At 44.2% G+C, this 21094-nt stretch overlaps 1 protein-coding gene across 1 annotated transcript in view; it reads left to right on the top strand.

Moving 5' to 3' along the window:
- ANXA10 (annexin A10) overlaps positions 1-21094 on the top strand; it is a 103142-nt gene that overhangs the window by 36052 nt on the left and 45996 nt on the right. The window contains exons 4-8 of the mRNA XM_066573556.1: positions 2121-2234; positions 13141-13231; positions 15580-15659; positions 17185-17238; positions 18312-18405. Of these exons, the coding sequence (XP_066429653.1) occupies positions 2121-2234; positions 13141-13231; positions 15580-15659; positions 17185-17238; positions 18312-18405 (433 nt within the window). The remainder of the gene's footprint in view (positions 1-2120; positions 2235-13140; positions 13232-15579; positions 15660-17184; positions 17239-18311; positions 18406-21094) is intronic.

The following is a 21094-nucleotide window of genomic DNA, read 5'->3' as shown; positions in this document are numbered from 1 at the left end:
TGCATAGAAGTGTGTTCTTTCAAAATCGGTCATTATTTATTGCATTATTATACTGTAAATACATTGCTTTTTATACATGATAATAGTCAGCACAGCTCCTGGTATCTGCATATATAGGGTAGTTCCTTTATGCTGTATATATTTATTACAATTTTTCAGATTAGACTATTTGTTCTACAGTATTATAGAATTAACATTTAGGATAAGAGTCATATAGATAAAAGTCAGTTTTATTAATATATTTAGTAGCTGCTTAGAGTAGTATTTAAAGAGCATTTCCACCTAGAACCAAAAAATGTCTTTGTTTTCTAGAGTTGACAACAGGAAATCGCAGACATTACTGGTACCACTATGTTTGCCACTGAGCCTTTTCCAGCACATCATTTTTTTCACTGGGGCAGAAGTAGTCCAAAGCTAAAACGCCCTTTCACAGACTGGACTAACTAAAAACCTTTTATTAATATAATATATAAAAACATATATAGCGTACTTAGGGCAAACACCTAAACATAGATAGTACCAATAGAAATTGATACCCTAATGTAAACCTGAGACAGCCACTCTTAATGAGTTAGTGGGAGAAACCTATCTTGGTTTCAAAAATAGATTGATATTTAGATATAATTAAAATTTAGAACACTTTCTGGGTACTAGATGTACCATCACTAAAATAGTGTACTAAGGTGGGATCAATCACTGAGGAGCAGTATGATAGAATAGCTCCCCTAGCATAGTATGGATGAATAACTGAAGAGCAGTATGATGCAATAGCTCACCTAGCTTAGTATAGATGAAATCATGCAACTGGTCCAACGCATTTCTCTAGCAGCCATAGATCATCAGGAACCTCGATAAAACCTTAGAAATAGTTTCAAAATACTCAGATATGAATGGTGGATCTGTATGCCTAATGGCAAATCCATTATAGGTATTGAATTCTCAAAAATGATCTTGGTTAGAGTCTCAACTCCTACTACCAGTATCTCAATAGATTCCCAATACTTTGACCAGGTCTCACCCTAAACTGCAGCCCCCATGGAGGAAAGGAGATAACAACTACAAAACTGCAGGAATGGTGGAATTTCAACCCTAGTATAGCTATCACCTAGCTATCAGCTATCCAGCTTTAAGGATCAGCTAATATAAACTTAGTACAGACCCAAGCTATCTCAAAGATTGTATTGAGAAGCTGAAAACTAGTCCCTAGCTCAACAGATGATGGTAGCGGAAGCTAATAGTTCCTATAGTTCCTAACCCAGAGTCTCCCTCTCAGTACAAAGAAAAAGAATGATAAAAAGGCCAGCCACCCTGATGGTGGATAGCTGGCATAACCTCATATGGTACCCTAATTGTTCGTGCTTCAGACTCTGTTTTAGATGTAAATTGTAAACTATTATAGTGCAATGCAAGTGCACAATATTCCCCATAAAATAGCAAATTCAATGGAAAAACCCATCCATGTCATGGGTAATATCAATTCGTGCATGCGCTTTTATCAATGACTGCGTGGTTTACAAAACAAATTTTAATAAGGGCTTGTTCATACGGGTGTATGCGTACAGTGCTGTGAGTCTCCCACAGTGTTGTATGTACAGTATTACAGCCCATACACTCTGCCAGTAGAGATCGCAAATGGGCTGCGATTCGCACTGCACATGCCCGGGAATGACGCAATCATGGGCATGCGCAGTGTGATTTTTATTTTATTCTTTTTTAATTCTCCACCCTGTTCAGAGCGGAGATGCTTATTGAAATGCTGCCCATACGCAACGCATGCGTATAAACAGCATTTCATACGCAGCCCAAACAAGGACCGCGTATGATACACAGAGAAACAGAGCATACTGCAATTTATTTCTGCTGTGTATCAATGCACAGTGCCCACATGCAGGTGTGCATGGAAGAATAAAAGACCTTTATTGCCTCTATTCACCATGTGTTATGCACGGGATATACACGTGCGTAATACGCGGTGACAATACGACTGTGTGAATGAGCCCTAACACTGTTATAACTGGAGACTCTTTATATCTATGGCCAGATTTTGTCTGAGCATTGATCCTTATGAAAAAAAAACCTTTATCACATGTAAATCACAACATGTTTTTTTTCCTTTAAAGAACTTGATTGAAGTCTTGAAAGAAAATCTTGATGGTCATTTCAAGGAAGTTATAGTTGGCCTGATGTACCCTCCACCAGCCTTTGATGCCCATGAACTCTGGCATGCTATGAAGGTAATAATCATATTACAGATCATTAAATAGCTCATGTGCTTTAATTGTTGAATGAAACATGAAACACAAATGTCTACATTATTCAGTTTACATTAGAGATGAGCGAACGTACTCGTCCGAGCTTGATACTCGTTCGAGTATTAGCGTGTTCGAGATGCTCGTTACTCGTGACGAGTACCATGCGATGTTCGAGTTACTTTCACTTTCATCTCTGAGACGTTAGCGCGCTTTTCTGGCCAATAGAAAGACAGGGAAGGCATTACAACTTCCCCCTGCGACGTTCAAGCCCTATACCACTCCCCTGCAGTGAGTGGCTGGCGAGATCAGGTGTCACCCGAGTATAAAAATCGGCCCCTCCCGCGGCTCGCCATAGATGCATTCTGACATAGAGGAGGGAAAGTGCTGTTGGTGCCGGAGCTGCTATAGGGAGAGGGTTAGGAGTATTTTAGGCTTCAAGAACCCCAACGGTCCTTCTTAGGGCCACATCTAACCGTGTGCAGTAGTGTGGAGGCTGCTTTTTGCAGTGTTGCACTTTTTTTTTTTGTATATCGGCCGTGCAGAGCATTGCGCCCTGCAGTAATTATACATAGTCCAGGGCCAGTAGTGGTGGTGAGGCAGGGACAGAAGACATATATTTATTGAATATAGGCAGTGGGCCTTTCCAAAAACATTTGGGAAAAAAAATCTATTTGGGCTGCCTGTGACTGTCCTCAGTGTACTGGGTCTGTGCTGGGTGTAGTTGTCCTCCTAATTCATACGCAGCCAGCTAAGAGTTACAGCAGGCTTGCGCAAAATTATTTCCTGGCTCTGCTGTGCGTTCGGTAAGCGAAGTCAGCCTCCAACCACAGGCCAATAAGCGGCACATTTAATTACAGCGTTCTGTTTCTGCACTACTGGTAATACACCATGCTGAGGGGTAGGGGTAGGCCTAGAGGACGTGGACGCGGGCGAGGACGCGGAGGCCCAAGTCAGGGTGTGGGCACAGGCCGAGCCAGTGCGGTGGCCAGGGGTAGAGGCAGGGCCAGACCGAATAATCCACCAACTGTTTCCCAAAGCGCCCCCTCGCGCCATGCCACCCTGCAGAGGTCAAGGTGCTCTACGGTGTGGCAGTTTTTCACAGAAACGCCTGACGACCGACGAACAGTGGTGTGCAACCTTTGTCGCGCCAAGATCAGCTGGGGAGCCACCACCACCAGCATGCGCAGGCATATGATGGCCAAGCACCCCACAAGGTGGGACGAAGGCCGTTCACCGCCTCTGGTTTGCACCACTGCCTCTCCCCCTGTGCCCCAACCTGCCACTGAGATCCAACCCCCCTCTGAGGACACAGGCACTACCGTCTTCTGGCCTGCACCCACACCCTCACCTCCGCTGTCCTCGGCCCCATCCAGCAATGTCTCTCAGCGCAGCGTCCAGACGTCGCTAGTGCCACTGTTTGAGCGCAAGTACGCCGCCACGCACCCGCACGCTCAAGCGTTAAACGTGCACATTGCCAAATTGATCAGCCTGGAGATGCTGCCGTATAGGCTTGTGGAAACGGAGGTTTTCAAAAGCATGATGGCGGCGGCGGCGGCCCCGCTTTACTCGGTTCCCAGTTGCCACTACTTTTCCCGATGTGCCGTCCCAGCCCTGCACGACCACGTCTCCCGCAACATTGTACGCGCCCTTACCAACGTGGTTACTGCCAAGGTCCACTTAACAACGGACACGTGGACAAGCACAGGCGGGCAGGGCCACTATATCTCCCTGACGGCACATTGGGTGAATTTAGTGGAGGCTGGGACCGAGTCAGAGCCTGGGACCGCTCACGTCCTACCCACCCCCAGAATTGCGGGCCCCAGCTCGGTGCTGGTATCTGTGGCGGTGTATGTTTCCTCCACTAAACCACCCTCCTCCTCCTCCAACGCAACCTCTGTCTCGCAATCACGATGTGTCAGCAGCAGCACGTCGCCAGCAGTCGGTGTTGCACGGCGTGGCAGCACAACGGTGGGCAAGCGTCAGCAGGCCGTGCTGAAACTACTCAGCTTAGGAGAGAAGAGGCACATGGCCCACAAACTGCTGCAGGGTCTGACAGAGCCTCCAACCGGGCATGGTCGTGTGTGACAACGGCTGTAACCTGGTGGCGGCTCTGCAGCTCGGCAGCCTCACGCACGTGCCATGCCTGGCCCATGTCTTTAATTTGGTGGTTCAGCGCTTTCTGAAAAGCTGCCCAGACTTGTCATACCTGCTCGGAAAGGTGCGCCGGGTCAGCGCACATTTCCGCAACTCCAAGACGGACGCTGCCACCCTGCGGACCCTGCAACATCGGTTTAATCTGCCAGTGCACCGACTGCTGTGCGACGTGCCCACACGGTGGAACTCTACGCTCCACATGTTGGCCAGGCTCTATGAGCAGCGTAGAGCTATAGTGGAATACCAACTCCAACATGGGCGGCGTAGTGGGAGTCAGCCTCCTCAATTCTTTACAAAAGAGTGGGCCTGGTTGGCAGACATCTGCCAGGTCCTTGGAAACTTTGAGGAGTCTACCCAGATGGTGAGCAGGGATGCTGCAATCATTAGCGTCACCATTCCTCTGCTATGCCTCTTGAGAAGTTCCCTGCAAAGCATAAAGGCAGACGCTTTGCACTCGGAAACGGAGGCGTGGGAAGACAGTATGTCGCTGGATAGTCAGAGCACCCTCATGTCTATATCGCAGCGCGTTGAGGAGGAGGAGGAGGAGGGGGAAGAGACAGCTTGGCCCACTGCTGAGGGTACACATGCTGCTTGTCTGTCATCCTTTCAGCGTGTATGGCCTGAGGAGGAAGAGGAGGAGGAGGAGGAGGATCCTGAAAGTGATCTTCCTAGTGAGGACAGCCATGTGTTGCGTACAGGTACCCTGGCACACATGGCTGACTTCATGTTAGGATGCCTTTCTCGTGACCCTCGCGTTACACGCATTCTGGCCAACACGGATTACTGGGTGTACACACTGCTCGACCCACGGTATAAGGAGAACCTTTCCACTCTCATTCCCGAAGAGGAAAGGGGTTCGAGAATGATGCTATACCACAGGGCACTGGTGGACAAACTGATGGTAAACTTCCCATCCGATAGCGCTAGTGGCAGAAGGCGCAGTTCCGAGGGCCAGGTAGCAGGGGAGGCGCAGAGATCAGGCAGCATGTACAGCGCAGGCAGGGGAACATTCTCCAAGGCCTTCCCAGCAAGACTGTGTCACCGCTCCCCAGTCAAGGCTGAGTTAGCGGGAGCACTGTAAAAGGATGGTGAGGGAGTACGTAGCCGATCGCACGACCGTCCTCGGTGACGCCTCTGCCCGCTACAACTACTGGGTGTCGAAGCTGGACACGTGGCCTCAACTCGCGCTGTATGCCCTGGAGGTGCTTGCTTGTCCTGCGGCTAGTGTCTTGTCAGAGAGGGTGTTTAGTGCGGCTGGGGGAATCATCACGGATAAGCGTACCCGCCTGGCAACCGACAGTGCCGACAGGCTTACACTCATCAAGATGAACAAAGCCTGGATTTCCCCAGACTTCTCTTCTTCACCAGCGGACAGCAGCGATACCTAAGCAATACATAGGCTGCACCCGCAGATGGAAGCATTGTTCTCTATCACAATCAAAAACGGGGACATCTAATCTGCATTTAATCGGACGTTACCTCAGCTGTGATGGGCACTGGAATGGGATACATTAATGTACAGCCGGTGTGTGTTCCAGGGAGCCACCCATGCTGTGGGTGCACACGGAATTCCCATTGCGAAGTTGTACCTGCCTGTGACTATTTATAAAAAAACGCGGTCAGACTGGGGCATGCAGACACCTTGACAGAATGAATAGTGTGTGGCACATAGGTTCCCCATTGCTATGCCCACGTGTGCAGCTCCTGATGGCGGTGGCACAGGATTATATTTCTCATTGCTTCTGTACAGCATTGTGGGCTATCGCCCAGCCCGTTTTAAAGAGGGTTGCTGCCTAGCCGTGCCAACCCTCTGCAGTGTGTGCCTGCGGTTCCTCTGGCAGACGCACTTATAAATAGACATGAGGGTGGTGTGGCATGAGTGCAGCTGAAGGCTGCGCAGGTACACTTTGGTGTGCGCTGTGGACACTGCGTCGTGCGGGGGGGGGGGGTTGGGCAGCATGTAACCCAGGAGAAGTGGCAGCGGAGTGTCATGCAGGCAGTGATTGTGCTTTGTTGGAGGTAGTGTGGTGCTTAGCTAAGGTATGCATTGCTAATGAGGGCTTTTCAGAAGTAAAAGTTGTTGGGGGGGGGGCCCACTCTTGCCGCTATTGTGGCTTAATAGTGGGACCTGGGAACTTGAGATGCAGCCCAACATGTAGCCCCTCGCCTGCCCTATCCGTTGCTGTGTCGTTCCCATCACTTTCTTGAATTGCCCCGATTTTCACAAATGGAAACCTTAGCGAGCATCGGCGATATACAAAAATGCTCGAGTCGCCCATTGACTTCAATGGGGTTCGTTACTCGAAACGAACCCTCGAGCATCGCGATAATTTCGTCCCGAGTAACGAGCACCCGTGCATTTTGGTGCTCGCTCATCTCTAGTTTACATCTTACTTTAGAGGCAATACCACAAGTAAAAAGTTGTGTTTAATGGCTTAAACACATGAGTTGGAATTTCTCACCCTATACAGCTGTTATAATCACAGCCGTATAACAAGACAAAACAAAACTACTGATCTCAATAGGAGTTCAGTCGTTTCATTTTGACTGCGGGGATTTCTCAGCTGAAAAAATATAGGACCTGCCCTATCTTCTCCGCACGTGGTGAATACCTCTTTTTTCAAACTCCTGCACTCTGGCGTGGAGTTTGAACTGCCGGCGAAAATTTCCCACGTTTAGACGTAGCTATACTGCATACTAACGAGCGTAGTTGTGCCTACAGCAATGTATTTTCAGCCTAAAATTGTGCCAAATCTGTGTGGATGTGGTCAAACTCTATGGCATGTTTACACTAGTCGCAAGGAGAATAATGGAATGTGTCAGCAGCTATTTGCACAGCTGGGCGTGTGTTTAAACACAGGCTGGGCTCTGCAAACAACTCCAAGAGGTCCTTTTACATGCAAATGAAGATGATAAAGTGTTAATGGCCATAACACTTTATGCAAATAGATCGCTAAATGTTTCAATCTGGCAGTCGTTTAACCCCATAACGACCAGCCCATAGTGTTTTTACATCCTCCCGAAGTGGGCTTTATTCTCTGAGGACGTAAAAACATGTCTCCTGCAGAGAATAAAGCCCCTCGGGCTGTGGACGTGACAGCTCCATGCTGTCGGTGTCCGCAGATAGCCGACAGCATGGAGCTGTCATCCCCGGCTGTTCGGAACCCCCCCCCCCCCGGAATTGCGATTGGCGCTATCCATTGGATAGCGCCGATCGCAAAAAAGTAAACAAAACTGCAAAAAAAGTTAAAGATTCAGCTGCCCTGATGATCCATCGGAGCAGCTGAAATTACTCACCCGGGTCCGGCACGCTGCTCCCCGCTCTCCTGCTGCTCCGGGCGCTGTAGCCGTCCTTCTGCGCATGCGCGCCAGGCGGCATTACGTCAGCCGCATGCGCAGAAGGCCCGACGGCGCGGGAGACTTAAAATCTCCTGGATCCTGGCTCCTGTAAGTAGCCGGGAGGTAGGAGATGTCAGCGGGGCCCCGGTACCGCGATCGCCGTTATCCAATGGATAACGACGATCGCGGAAAAGTGAAAAAAAGTGTAAAAAAAGAAAAGTTTCACCTCCCCTCATAGATCGGATCCATGAGGGGAGGTGAAAATACTCACCTCAGGTCCGCCAATGTCCTCCGGCCGGTGTCGGGACCCCCGCTGGCTTCTGCGCATGCGGCGATGTGGCGCATGCGCAGAAGCCGGCAAATTCAAGCCCGGCAAATTCAAAATCTCCCTGCACCCGGCTGTCACAGATAGCCGAGTGCAGGGAGATATGACTGGGGACCACTGTATGCGGTTTCCAGTCATATGATCACCGTTATCCATCGGATAATGGTGATCATATAAAGTTAAAAAGTAAAAAAAGAAAAAAAAGTTAAAAGTTAAAAAAAGTTTAAAAAGTTAAAGTTTCATCTCCCCTTACGGATCGTATTCGTAAGGGGGGGGTGAAATTACATACCCAGGGTCCCGGATTTGTTCCCTGTTGGGATGTTCATCCGCGGACCTTACCCCAGCTTCGGCGCATGCGCCCGTCAGCATGATGGCGGACGCATGCGCAAAAGTGAAATATTGCCCAAGAAATTTAAAATCTCCCTGCTGCTGGCTACCAAAGGTAGCCAAGAGCCTGGAGATGTCACGGGGAGCCACGGTATGCGGTTACTGATCACGTGATTGCCGTTATCCAATGCATAATGGCAATCACGTAAAAGTTCTTTAAAAAGTGGCAGTTTCATCTCCCCTCATCAATGCGATCGGTGAGGGGAGATGAAACATCTTCTTGGAGGCTTCCGCATTTGAATCCAGATGCAATTATCCTCCATGGACCCTTCCGGCTGCTGCCCATGCGCCCGCCGGCAAAATGCCGGACACATTCGCAGGAGCCGGGGAGCCCAGGAAATTTTAAATCTCCTTGCTCCCAGTGACCAACGGTCGCTGAGTGCTTGGAGCAGTGACCGGTGGCCTCGCTGAGCGGTCCCCGGTCATGTGATAAAGTAGCGATCTAACATTAGGCCGGTCACGCATGACCGGAGAGGAATTACAGGTTCTGCATGCGCTTTATCAGCGGTAATCCACGGATCAATCACATGCATTGGATTACACAATTCCCCCCAATTAGCGGGTCGGAATTACGTAATCCACTCGCAGAAACAGAACACAGCATGCTATATTTTACCGCAAATATCCGCAACCTAGAGCCCATTGTGCTCTATGACCGCGGATATACTCGCAGCCCATATGCAAATACATTGTGTACGGCCTGCGGGTACCCGGGTCATCTCTAAGCGATGGCGCGGGAAATGCAAACAAAAAAAAAAGTACTGCGCGAGTAGGCTGTTATGCGCAGTACATTACGCGGCCGTACGCAGGGTCACAGCCGGGCTCACAGCGATCCGCTGCGGGCCTCCGCAAGCGGATTCTGCATACGGTCATGTGAGCCCGGCATTATTTAGACCGCTAACACGTAATTTACAAGAAGCCCCGGGAACGCTTGCCTTCTTGCAGTTCCAGGAGCAGTTTGTTGAGCGCCTTCTGTGTGAGACCGCCGCACCGCAGCAAGATTACAAAGCCTCACAGAGCGCCACTTTTTACACCCCATCCCCGCCGCTGAGGTTACGAAATACCCCCAAAACTACATGAGGAGGGGAGGATACCCGGTTTTCTTGCCCCATGTGCCCATCCCAAGCAGCCTCCGTAATTACCCCTGTCTTCGGACATAAAACGCAGTTTATATTATTACCTTTATCTAATATTTAGGGAATGCCAAAAAATGCGGATGCTGGGGGTGGGGGGATTATTTTTAGGAAGTCAATTTTTTTTCCATATAAGTGGGCAATGGGGCCTAGAATTTATTCAGTTCTGCCCTGAAATCCAGCGGGCATTCCCTCCATTATGGGCCTAGCCATGTATCCTGTAAGTAGATTAGGGCCACAAGGGGTATGTTTATGAACACGGGACAAACGGGGGTATCCATTTTGGGGTGAACGTCTTCATTCCTATGTACACTGTACAAAAAAACCAGTTTTTAAATTGACAAAATTGACAAAAAAATGAAAATCGTAATTTTTTTCCTTTTGCTTTGCTTAGATTCATTCAAATATTGTGAGGTCAAAATAAGCAGTACACCCCTAGATGAATTTGTTAAGGGGTCTAGTTTTCAAAATGGGGTCATTTGTGGGGGTTCTCTATCGTTTTGGCCGCTCAATAGCTCTACAAGTGGGCAATGGGGACTGGAATTTATTCCGTTGTACCCTGAAATCCAATGGGTGCTCCTTCCATTATAGGCCTAGCTATGTTTCCTTTAAGTAGATTAGGGCCACAATGGGTATGTTTCTGAACACGGGACAAACGGGGGTATCCGTTTTGGGGTGAACGTTTTCATTCCTATGTACACTGTACAAAAAACACCTGTTTTTAAATTGACACAATTGCCAAAAAAATGAAAATCATAATTTTTTCCTTCTGCTTGGCTTAGATTCATTCAAAAACTGTGAAGTCAAAAAAGTCATCGTACCCCTAGATAAATTCGTTAGGGGGTCTACTTTTCAAAATGGCGTCACTTGTGGGGGTTCTCTATCGTTTTGGTCACTCAATGGCTCTACAAGTGGGCAATGGGGACTAAATCTCCTTCAAGCAAAATTTCTGTTCCGAAAGCCACCGGTTGCTCCTTTCATTTTGGGCCACATTGTGCATACAGATGTAATACTAGGGCCACAATGGGTCTGTTTCTGAGCACGGGACAAACAGGGGTATCCATTTTGGGGTGCAAGTCTTCATTCGTATATGTGCGGTACAAAAAAAACTGCTTTTGAAATGACAGAATTACCAAAAAAATGAAAATCGTAATTTTTTTTCCTTCGGCTTTGCTTGGATTCATTCAAAAACTGTGAAGTCAAAAAAGTCATCGTACCCCTAGATAAATTCGTTAAGGGGTCTACTTTTCAAAATGGGGTCACTTGTGGGCGTTCTCCATCGTTTTGGTCACTCAATGGCTCTACAAGTGTGGAATAGGGCCTAAATCTCCTTCAAGCAAAATTTCTGTTCCGAAAGCCACCGATTGCTCCTTTCATTTTGGGCCCCATTGTGCATCCAGACGTAAGATTAGGGCCACAATGGGTATGTTTCTGAGCACGGGACAAACAGGGGTATCCATTCTGGGGTGCAAATCCTAATTTTCATGTGTACTATAGAAAAAAGTCCTGTCTTTAAAATGACATATTTGCAAAAATATGAAATTTTAGTTTTTCTCTTCTAAATTGCATTGACTCCTTAAAAAAAACTGTGGGGTTAAAATACTCATGACACCCCTCAGTGAATACCTTAAAGGGTGTAGTTTTTAAAATGGTGTCACTTGTGGGGGTATCTATCATTTTGACTCCTATGAGCCTTTCCAATCTTGGCTTGGTGTAGGAAAACAAAGTGTTCCTCAAAATGCAGAAAAGTAATGTTAAATTTGTACGTCTCCTAAATGGTTAAAAAAAAACAAAAGTTTTTCCAATGTGCGCCAAAAATAAAGAAAACGGATGGAAATATATATCTTAGCAAAAATTTCTATATTATGTTTGCACATATTTGAGATATTGCAGTTGGAAATGTGAAAAAATGACGATTTTTTCACAATTTTCCCAATTTTGGCGCTTTTAATAAATAAACACGAACTCTACCGGTCTTTTTTTCCGTCTAGATGAAGTACAACATGTGGCGAAAAAACAAAGTCAGAATCCCTTGAATATGCAAAACCTTTCTGGTGTTTTTCCATGCTAAAGTGACACGTGTCAGATTTGCAAAATTTGGCCTGGTCATTAAGGCGCAAACAAGCTTGGTCACTAAGGGGTTAAAGATTATCTTTGCATGTAAAAGGTCCTTGAGTGGTTAGAATAGTAAGTGCTAAGTTTAGGATTTTCGGAAGTGTTGTAAGCTGTGATCTCTGCATTCTGATAACTGCATATGGGCAATGCTCCAGGCAGTGAAATCTGTCAAACAGCAGCTCTTAAATCAGGTTTACTAACACTGACAGGACTATTTTCCTGAAGCACCACTCACACAGTCCTTTCAAGGAAAGGGGTGGATAGTTTACATCATACCACAAACTCTGATTTGGTAGCTGTACAGCGGAAGCTCTACACCTGCAATTCTAAACAAGACAAAGTATAAAATTAGGACAGCGCTCCAAGCAGGTCCAATGTAGGCTATTGCATCAATTCTTAATCACACAGCACACAAAAGAAGTTAAATGTGGGTATAACTTACCCGGTGCATAGTGGAGCCCTCCAGGGAGGATCCCCACTAACACCCCATATCCACGCAAGCCAAATAACAAACTCGAGAGGTTCCTCTAATCCCGCTGGGCTAGACATACAGGAGAGTCAGCGAAACCTTCCGTCCCTCAATCCAGAGAGCCGCAAACGAATAGTGCAAGAAAGAAAAAACTAGGTCCGCGCTCCGTAGGAACATATACTCTCCGCCAGCAATGTTGCAAAGGTGAACTCTTTAATAACCTCTGTACAGCGCGTTTCATCCGTACCGGACTTTTTCAAGTGCATGTACTTGAAAAAGTCCGGTATGGACAAAACGCGTTGTACATAGGTTATTAAAGAGTTCACCTTTGCAACATTGCTGGCGGAGAGTATATGTTCCTACGGAGCGCGGACCTAGTTTTTTCTTTCTTGCGCTATTCTAAACAACTTATTGGTTGCGATTGGCAACTCCTCAATTTTTCCTTTGCCCCAGATCTTAATAAATCCCCCCATTACATGTAAAATTCAATCTGATATGAAGGATAGGAATTGTAGACATTGCTGCATCCTCACCCACTAATTGCCTGTAGCAGCAGTCTCTAATATAGGAAGTAGGATGCATAATGAGTAAACTTTATAAACTTTTAGATTTATTCCCAAAGAGGCCCTTGAAATCAATGGAATTAATAGGTAAGAAACATCACTCAAACTAAACATTTACGTGAGTCTTAGCATAACCAGGGCAGAAGAACAGCATATGAATGACTATGAGCAATGATTGGGTCATATTATTGTGTCATATGGAATCATATGCGTTCTTTTTCTCGGAAAATCATCTCATTAAAATGTACATTTCAAGCCCATCTGCAACTGAAAGGTCCCTTATTAGTCATCTGAATTAATGTGGGTTGTTTATATGTACAAGGTACATCATGGTATTATACGCTGTTTTATTTAATTTGTTTAATTGTGTTCCATCTTTTTCACACAACGCACTTGTTTACAGGGAGCTGGCACAGATGAAAATTGTCTTATTGATATTTTAGCTTCAAGAACAACTTCAGATATATTTCAGTTGAAGGAAGTCTATTTAATGCGTGAGTATTTCTTTAGTCACAATAGTCTAACCTAATTAAAAAACAGTTGCCTTGTCTACATTGTAGCATTCACAGTGGAAACAAACTCATTATTTTTGCACAATTTATCAAAGAATGAACAGCAGATGTGGTCGGATTTGTCAAATTCATGGATAATCAATTCAGTTTCTCAATGTTTTTGTCAATACATACAATGAAAACGGATGTGAAAAGTGAACAGTGTGAACAGACCTGAGGGCTTATTTACATGGGCAAGAAAAACGTGTGAGCTCTGTGTAGTTGCTCGACCTTGGACATTGTTAAAACTCACAAAACTTAATTCCCTGTTGGAACATTGAATTGAATTTACATGTGGAAAAATGCAATGATTTGCAGGCTCTAAACAGTTTCTTTTTATTATACAACTTACAAAAAACTTTTCAGATTTAGAAATGTTTCATGTGCATGAAAATCACCCGTTCACTGGAGCAAGTGTGCTTGGAGAAGTGCAGCTGCTCTAGGAGGAGAGAGAAAAGAAGCCCCGCAGGGCTTGGGGATTTTCCCACAGCAGGGAGAGAGCTGGGTTATGGGGGATTAACCTATAGCCCTGCTGTGTCTCTCTCTGCTATGTGGGATTAACCCGTAGCCCTGCTCTGTCTCTCGCTGCTATGGGTTATTCCCCCATAGCTCTGATCTCTCTCTTAATGCTATGGGGGATTAACCCATAGCCCCATTATCTCTCTTCCCGCTCTGTGGATCACCAAGGGATATCCCCATAGCGCAGAGAGATGGGCTGGTGCTAAAGAGAGTGGCAGGGCTATAGGGCTTCTCACAGGTGTTCCCCATAGCAAATATAGAGGGGTGGGGCTAGCTAGGAGAGAGGCTGAGGGAGTCCCCTACTGCCCCTCATTGCTGGGGAATTGCTCTACAGTGGGGCTGGAGGAATACCCCGCTGCTTACATTTAAAACGAGCTGCCCATAAGTATATTTTAAATGTCCCATTGTAAATTCCAGTTAGTCCCTGCGGGAATTAAGGGAAACCTCAGGGAGCCCCCTAACCCCCGTGGGGACTAGCAGGAGTTTACAGTGGGACATTTAAAATGTGCTTCTGGGCAGCAAGTTTTAAATGCACTGATGTAAGCAGCAGGGTATTCCCTCGGTCAGCAGATATCTTCTTTTCCTGCACAGGAGTTTCCATAAATTCCCGCTCTAATAGGAGTCAATGGAAACTCCGGCACAGCTCGCACCAAAGATAGGTCAGGTCCTATCTTTTCTCGCACCACAGACCTTAGATACGGGCATTGTAGCCATGCATGTCCTATCTTTGGCAGGTGCGAGTATTTTGCGCCTCTAAAATTCCTGCATGTGAACGCTTCTATGGGAAACCATTAGTTCCTATAGAAGTGCTTTCTGTGCTCACCTATACTGCGCGCAGACAGCACTCATGTTAATGAGCCCTTATAGTACTGTTAGGTGAATGTGACAGGGAACCGGGTAATGCATTTTTTTATACTCACCCGCTTCTCCGATCCAGCTCTGTCCCCGGTGAAGATCTTGCAGTGCATGAAAACCTGACTCTTTTCAGATTCCTGAAACCTGAAAAGAGTCAGACGATCTTCATCAGAAGTCAGTGCTGCATTCTGGAAGCTGGTAAGTATAAAAATACATCACCCATCTGCCTATCATATCCCCTGATAGCATTATAACTTAATTTATGGTGCTATGGGGACATGACAGGTTCCCTTTAAAATAATCAATTTTCAGTATAGGTGGACATTGATTCTTTCCCCGAGCCCTTCAAATGGGGTTTGTATATTTTTGCTAGTTTGATCTTTTTTTTAATTTGGCATGTCTAAGGAGCCTTTGTGCAGCTAAGCGAATGTATATATGCACTAGAAATGCTATATTTGGGCATCAAAGGCCTAAAAAGAGAAAGATTAATGACCATTGTAGTAACTGCAACATGTTGTATGTCAAATGCATCAAACTTTACAGGAGAGACAAAAACATTCCCATTTTGCCCCCATCATCTTGATTCGTCCTATATAAAGAGAGAGAATTTGATGGTTTTTCATTGGTCTGTTGACATACGACATATTGCAGTTAGTGTAGTTCACTAGATTGGCCACCAGGGTGCAATAAACCTTTTTTTTACATAGGCAAGTTACTTCTATTTTGGTTTGCGTTACTTTTTAGTACAATTTTTTGAGTTTTAGATATTTCTTGAATTTCTGCCTGAAACTGATCTTCATAGGTACGTTCCTGGTGACGTGCTCAGCACTTCAGATGTTTGATTACACAGAATGGATGTTTCATAGAACAAAGGCATGACATTTAAAATAATATGCAAACATTTGTTTCCCTTGTAGAATATGGCTGCAATCTGGATCAAGACATTTATTCTGAAACCTCAGGGCACTTTAGAGATGCTTTACTAAACCTAGCCCAGGTACTGTATTCTATTGTAGATAGATAAGCAGAACAAAGACAAAAAAAGAAACTGAAATAATAAAACACTATTGAATATTTTAAAAAAATGTATTTTAATAAAAATTACAAGGGAAATTTTAAATAGGTGTTTACAAAAAGGCATCACAGAAAATATCAGCCATTAAGCATGTCTTAAACAGCAGCAAGACGGTAAAAGATGGATGAAATAGATGCTCACTCTTTGAGATTCAAGCATATTCTTTTTCTAAACCCCTTGAACTAATACACACTGAATTAATTGGATGTTTTGCTGTGACTGTAGTTGTCTTTGATGAGGTAACTATAAGGTGGCCCATAAGCATGCAGGTTTTGATCAAGTTTTTTGATGCAGTTTCTGAAGCCAAAACCCGGAGTAGATTTAAAAACTGAGAAATTGTATCAGTCCTAATTTTTCTCCTTTCATGATTCGTGCTTGACTTTAGCTTCAAAAACTCATCAGGAAACCTGTACAAAACCTGATCAAAACCTGCACATACGTATAAGGGCATCTTAAATAGCACTTGATCATGGGCAAAAACCCATGAACCATTATCAAGATATTAACTTATTAGTACTTTTCTGGGGGAAATAGTAAGCCCACAAAGCTTAAAATCCCATGAGAAATTATTAAATGGTTTATCTCATCAAAAGAATAGATGATACATATATGGTCACTTGGGGTACAACTGCTGGGACGCCCAGTGATCACAAGAATGGCATGCCCAAGTCCCCCTAGTGAATGCAGCAGTGGTGCATATGCATGACCATACCCTGTATATGGAGATAGTCAAGTGTTACACTCAGCTATCTCCCTTAGTTCCAAAGAAGTGAAAGGAGTGGTGGTCACACATGGGCATCAATGCTGTATGTCCCTCAGATTTTGCTCTTTGGCTCTTTTTTAGCTCAGCTCCATTAGAATAGAGCTAAGATCTGTGACTAAAGCTTAACTACAGTTTTTATAGGAAGTCTGAGGTAGTCTGAGAAACACCCATCTCTTCATTGGTCCAGGCTGCTGCTCCCTCCTCCTGCAGCTCTGCCTTCTCTGGTTGGCTCCTGTATATAAGCACAAGCAGAGCACAGGCTCACCAGGAAGTTAGTATATGGAGAGCTCATTTCTCTTACAGCAAGCGCAGAATGATTATAAAATACAAATTACAGTACTGAACCACCAGTAAGAAAAAGATTACAAGGTAACTTCTGCAGGAGGAAAGTCATGGTCACATCTAATTTCAATTAGAGACCTGGGCCCTGCCAGTAACGTATAGAATAGGCACCATCATGAGTCATTCACTTATCACATGCCCATACTGGCTCCGATCCTTCTACCTCAACCTGGTCATGATAATGCCTCCCCAGGTTTATCATGTCTTGCCATGGGTACTTGTGTACTGTGATAACACACAAGTTAAAAATCAATTTTCATCACTTGATGTATCCATTAAAAACAATGTTAATAAACTCTATAAAAGGCATATTGATACATTTATATTATCATTGTATTACAGGGAGTAAGAGAGGAAGGATATGCAGATCCTGGCATGGCAGCTCAGGATGCCATGGTATGTGAAGAGCCACTTATTCAATTCTTTCCTTATTTTCTGATTCAGTCTTTAACTATTTAAACATTTTTAAATACGCATATTTACTTCTACATTAAAGGAGTTGTCCGCTTACTGGAGAGCCCCTTTTCAAAAGCACCTCCAGAGTGAAAATAATACTTACCTCTCTGTGGCCACTGGGATCCAGTGCTACAGCTCACTGCAGCCCAGCTTCTGTTGTGACAGCTGATTCCACAGGAAATCACATGAGTGCTGCAGCCAATGAGAGGCTGCAGTGTCATGTTCTTGAACTCTCGCCATCATGGTGCTGAGGATGTGAGCGCCAATGCTAAAAGAACGGGCAGTGACATTGCAGCCTTCATTGGCAGCAGCAGTCACCTGGTGACATCAGCTAGTTCGTGGCACGTGTCTCAAAACAATACACTGAGATCCTCCAAGAAATGGCATATCTAAAATACAGTAAATTTCAACATGAAAATGCTCAGCATGGAGGTCTTTTTCTACAAGGAAACATATACAATGAAGCCACTTCCAAAGACCTTTTTAATGAGTTGGCCACCCTTGAGGTAGACCAGATTATTTATGGTAGATTTATCTATGGCTTTATACCGTGAAATATTCTTTAGATGGCCACTCAGAATTTCAGTGAAAAATTAAGACTAGAGGTGTTGACTTTTTTGAGAGGCTTTACTGTATACTAAGTACGATTATTAACCTGAGAGGGTCACCCCTCGAGAAGACCATTTTACAAATATATAAAATGCATTAATGTGCTACTGTTTAACACTTTCCAATCCACTGTCTGACCTCTGAAGACATTATGATTTAAGGCTGTACAGCTCCGATGTTGGAAGACATCCGTCAGGGTTCTCTTACTGTATATTGCCAGCCTCTCTGCTGTCGCAGACTATCCAACGTGTCACCTCATGCAGTACTGGCTTTAGCCAGCATATAGCGTCGTTATATAACGGCAGAAAAAGAGTAAGCCCCCTAGGAAAATCAGGATTGGATTGGAAAGGGTTAAAGACTTTCTAAATAGTATAAAGTTAATAATATCTCCTGTCATGTTCTAGGTTCTCTGGGAAGCATGTCAAAGAAGAACAGGGGAGCACAAAAACATGATGCAAATGATTCTATGTAATAAAAGCTACCAGCAGTTATGGATGGGTAATGTCTCCTTATTATTGTATGTCTAGATAAGAATACGCTTGTATTAGCAAACACTATTTTGTTAGATTCTTGGCTGACAGAGCTGTCAGTTTAGGCTATTATCAGAAAATGTTTCTCTTAGTTTAGGTGTATTTATTAGAAGGTGTTTCTAACAATCTAAGAAACTTCTTAGGGGCCGTGAATCTTTAAATGCAGTATCTTCTTCAGTGCCTTGAGAGATCTCCTGCTGTGTATGCAAACAACTGACTACTTATATCAGTCCTATATAGGCACACTGAGCAAAAGTGATAGCAACTGAAGCAAGAAAAAAAAATTAATTTGCATAATTGGCACCTAAAGGCCCAGAGATTGCTTTGCCTAGACGAATGTCAATATACTAGGTCTAGTGCTAGGGCTGAATTCTGATTCCCATTCTAGGCCTTCATCCCCAAACCATAAAAATGTAATGAGTGCAAATCAGCCATAAACCCCCAACTTTGCTTTATAAGTTACCAGCAATATGCATTATACTTTGCAAGAAAAATTAGCTATATGTACACAAACCAAAAGGCACAAAATACCACAAAGTACTTAAAGAATGTAAAACATAGAGATAACAATGAGGCCAACAAAAAAAGTGCAAATAAATTTATAACTCTCTGCCAAGATAGGGGTATTTGAAGCACAAATCCAGCATTGGGGGTAAGAGTAAGCACTGTCACTTGACATGTATGAATCATGTATGTCCATCATTAAACACCATTTAACCGTTTGATATAATCTATATAACAAAACTTGTGTAAATACATTACTTTAGCTATCTAGCTAGTTATCAATGGAAATACTTGATAGCCTAGTTAGTTAGACACACTGCTAGCAGCTTAGCTGAGGTCCTATAATGTAGTGGGAAAGTCATATTATGTTTCTTAGTACGTTGTTAATAATAAGACTTAACAAAGTGGCGCATGGCAATAATAAATTTGGCACAAGTTGTGTTCCCTTCAATGCAATTTTTCAAACCCTTTTCCATTTCAGAGGACAAAAAAGACAAATAAAGCAAATAAATAGGGCTGATATCACATGCATTATTTTTAATGCATGTAAGATCAATATAGGTGCAACAAGTACTTCGCTTTCGACAGTCCATGGATATCTAAAGAATTTATGCTGCTTTGTGTTATTACACAAATATTTGTGGAGAGAGAATATTGCTATAATCAGAATGCTAGGAATTTAAATGCAAACATGTATCACCTTGTAGTAGTTGCTTCAGGTACGGTAATCATTAAAATACTTCTAGGCACAATAGAACCTTGCTCAAAGCAGCAATAGAATTCCACAAGTCAGCAAACTATATGACCCCAGAGTTGGCAGCTGTGAATGACTACAGTATGTCCTAGAACTAACTTTTCAAGAATTATAGCTATGACATAAGTTATTCATTTTTAAGTATCTTCTAAAACAGCACTCAGATGTGTCAGAAGATGTCATCGGTGCAGGCTGTCCCCTGTGACTCTCACCAATCACTAGAAGTGAGGGACTGCGGAGCTCTTCGGCAGACCATGCCCTTTTGACTTTCGACTTGCCTTCACTTCAATGGGACTTAGAATAAAGAACCTCAACTTAAACGTAGCCTATACACCAACTGAATGAATGTGTATCCCCAGCCAAAGATGATACTATGTCTATGCTCCTGGATCCTCATATTGAACTGTCTGCCCTCTTTCTTTCCTGTAAGCTAAACTGCTAATGATAGAGTCATAGCAATGTTTTAAGCAACTGTGGTGTAAAAAAGTATTATACCGAGCAAATGTTCCCAATCACTGTCCAGTGTAAACGTATACAAAGATTGCATGACCAGTGAGAGTTTGCTTCTTTGTAGATCGAATGTTTTACAACCAGTTATCGCCCTTATATCCCCTTGTGTGGACAGTCTTCTGCTATTCATCATCAGAGGGGACAAGAGGAAAGACAAGCAATCTCAAGAGTGATAAAAATGACAGAAAACATACTGTATTGTTAAATATTGTATAAATGCAAGTTGGCACTCTGTTTTACAAATTTATCAGGACACATCAAAGGAACCTGATGGCTACTTACTGTCAACCATGTTGTTATACTTTGTGGGCCAATTTTTCTGTTCCCAGGTCACCCAGAGAATCCCCTCATATCTCAGCTATCACTGAGAGTCAATTACGATAAGAGAAGCCTCCTTCTCCTCTATCCCTCTCCTCTGTACAGGCATGCTTGATTTACTGTAGACCTCATTAGTTTATGAATGATGACCTTCAATAGTAATCAAAATATTTATCAGTCCATCAGGAATGTATCAGACAAATGAGAAATGGTGGTAAGCATACTTTCAAAGGGTTTTCCCACTAAAGACATTCACAGAAAAAATGTCTTGTTGCTGGGTGTCCAATCACTGAGACTCCTGGCGATCATGAGAATGGCGCACCCCAAGTGCCCCCATGTGAATGGAGTGGCAGTGGGCATACATGATAACCACATCATTTACTTTTAAATGATGAAGGGAGATAAGTGAGCACATTGATGTCTTTCCATACCAGAAAAGTGAACATGGTATTAAACAAAGGATTTTTAATAAATATCATGGCACAGACAAAGCCGTGACTTCCAGGTTCTGGGCTACTCCAGGGTGATCTCAGCACTGTACCCTAGACCATGTGATTTCAGTCAGCCCAGG

Source organism: Eleutherodactylus coqui, chromosome 7 (genome assembly GCF_035609145.1).
Source record: "Eleutherodactylus coqui strain aEleCoq1 chromosome 7, aEleCoq1.hap1, whole genome shotgun sequence".
NCBI classification, from domain to species: Eukaryota; Metazoa; Chordata; class Amphibia; order Anura; family Eleutherodactylidae; genus Eleutherodactylus; species Eleutherodactylus coqui.
The sequence above is the reverse complement of the archived record's forward strand: the minus strand, read 5'-3'. Positions and strand labels throughout refer to the sequence as shown.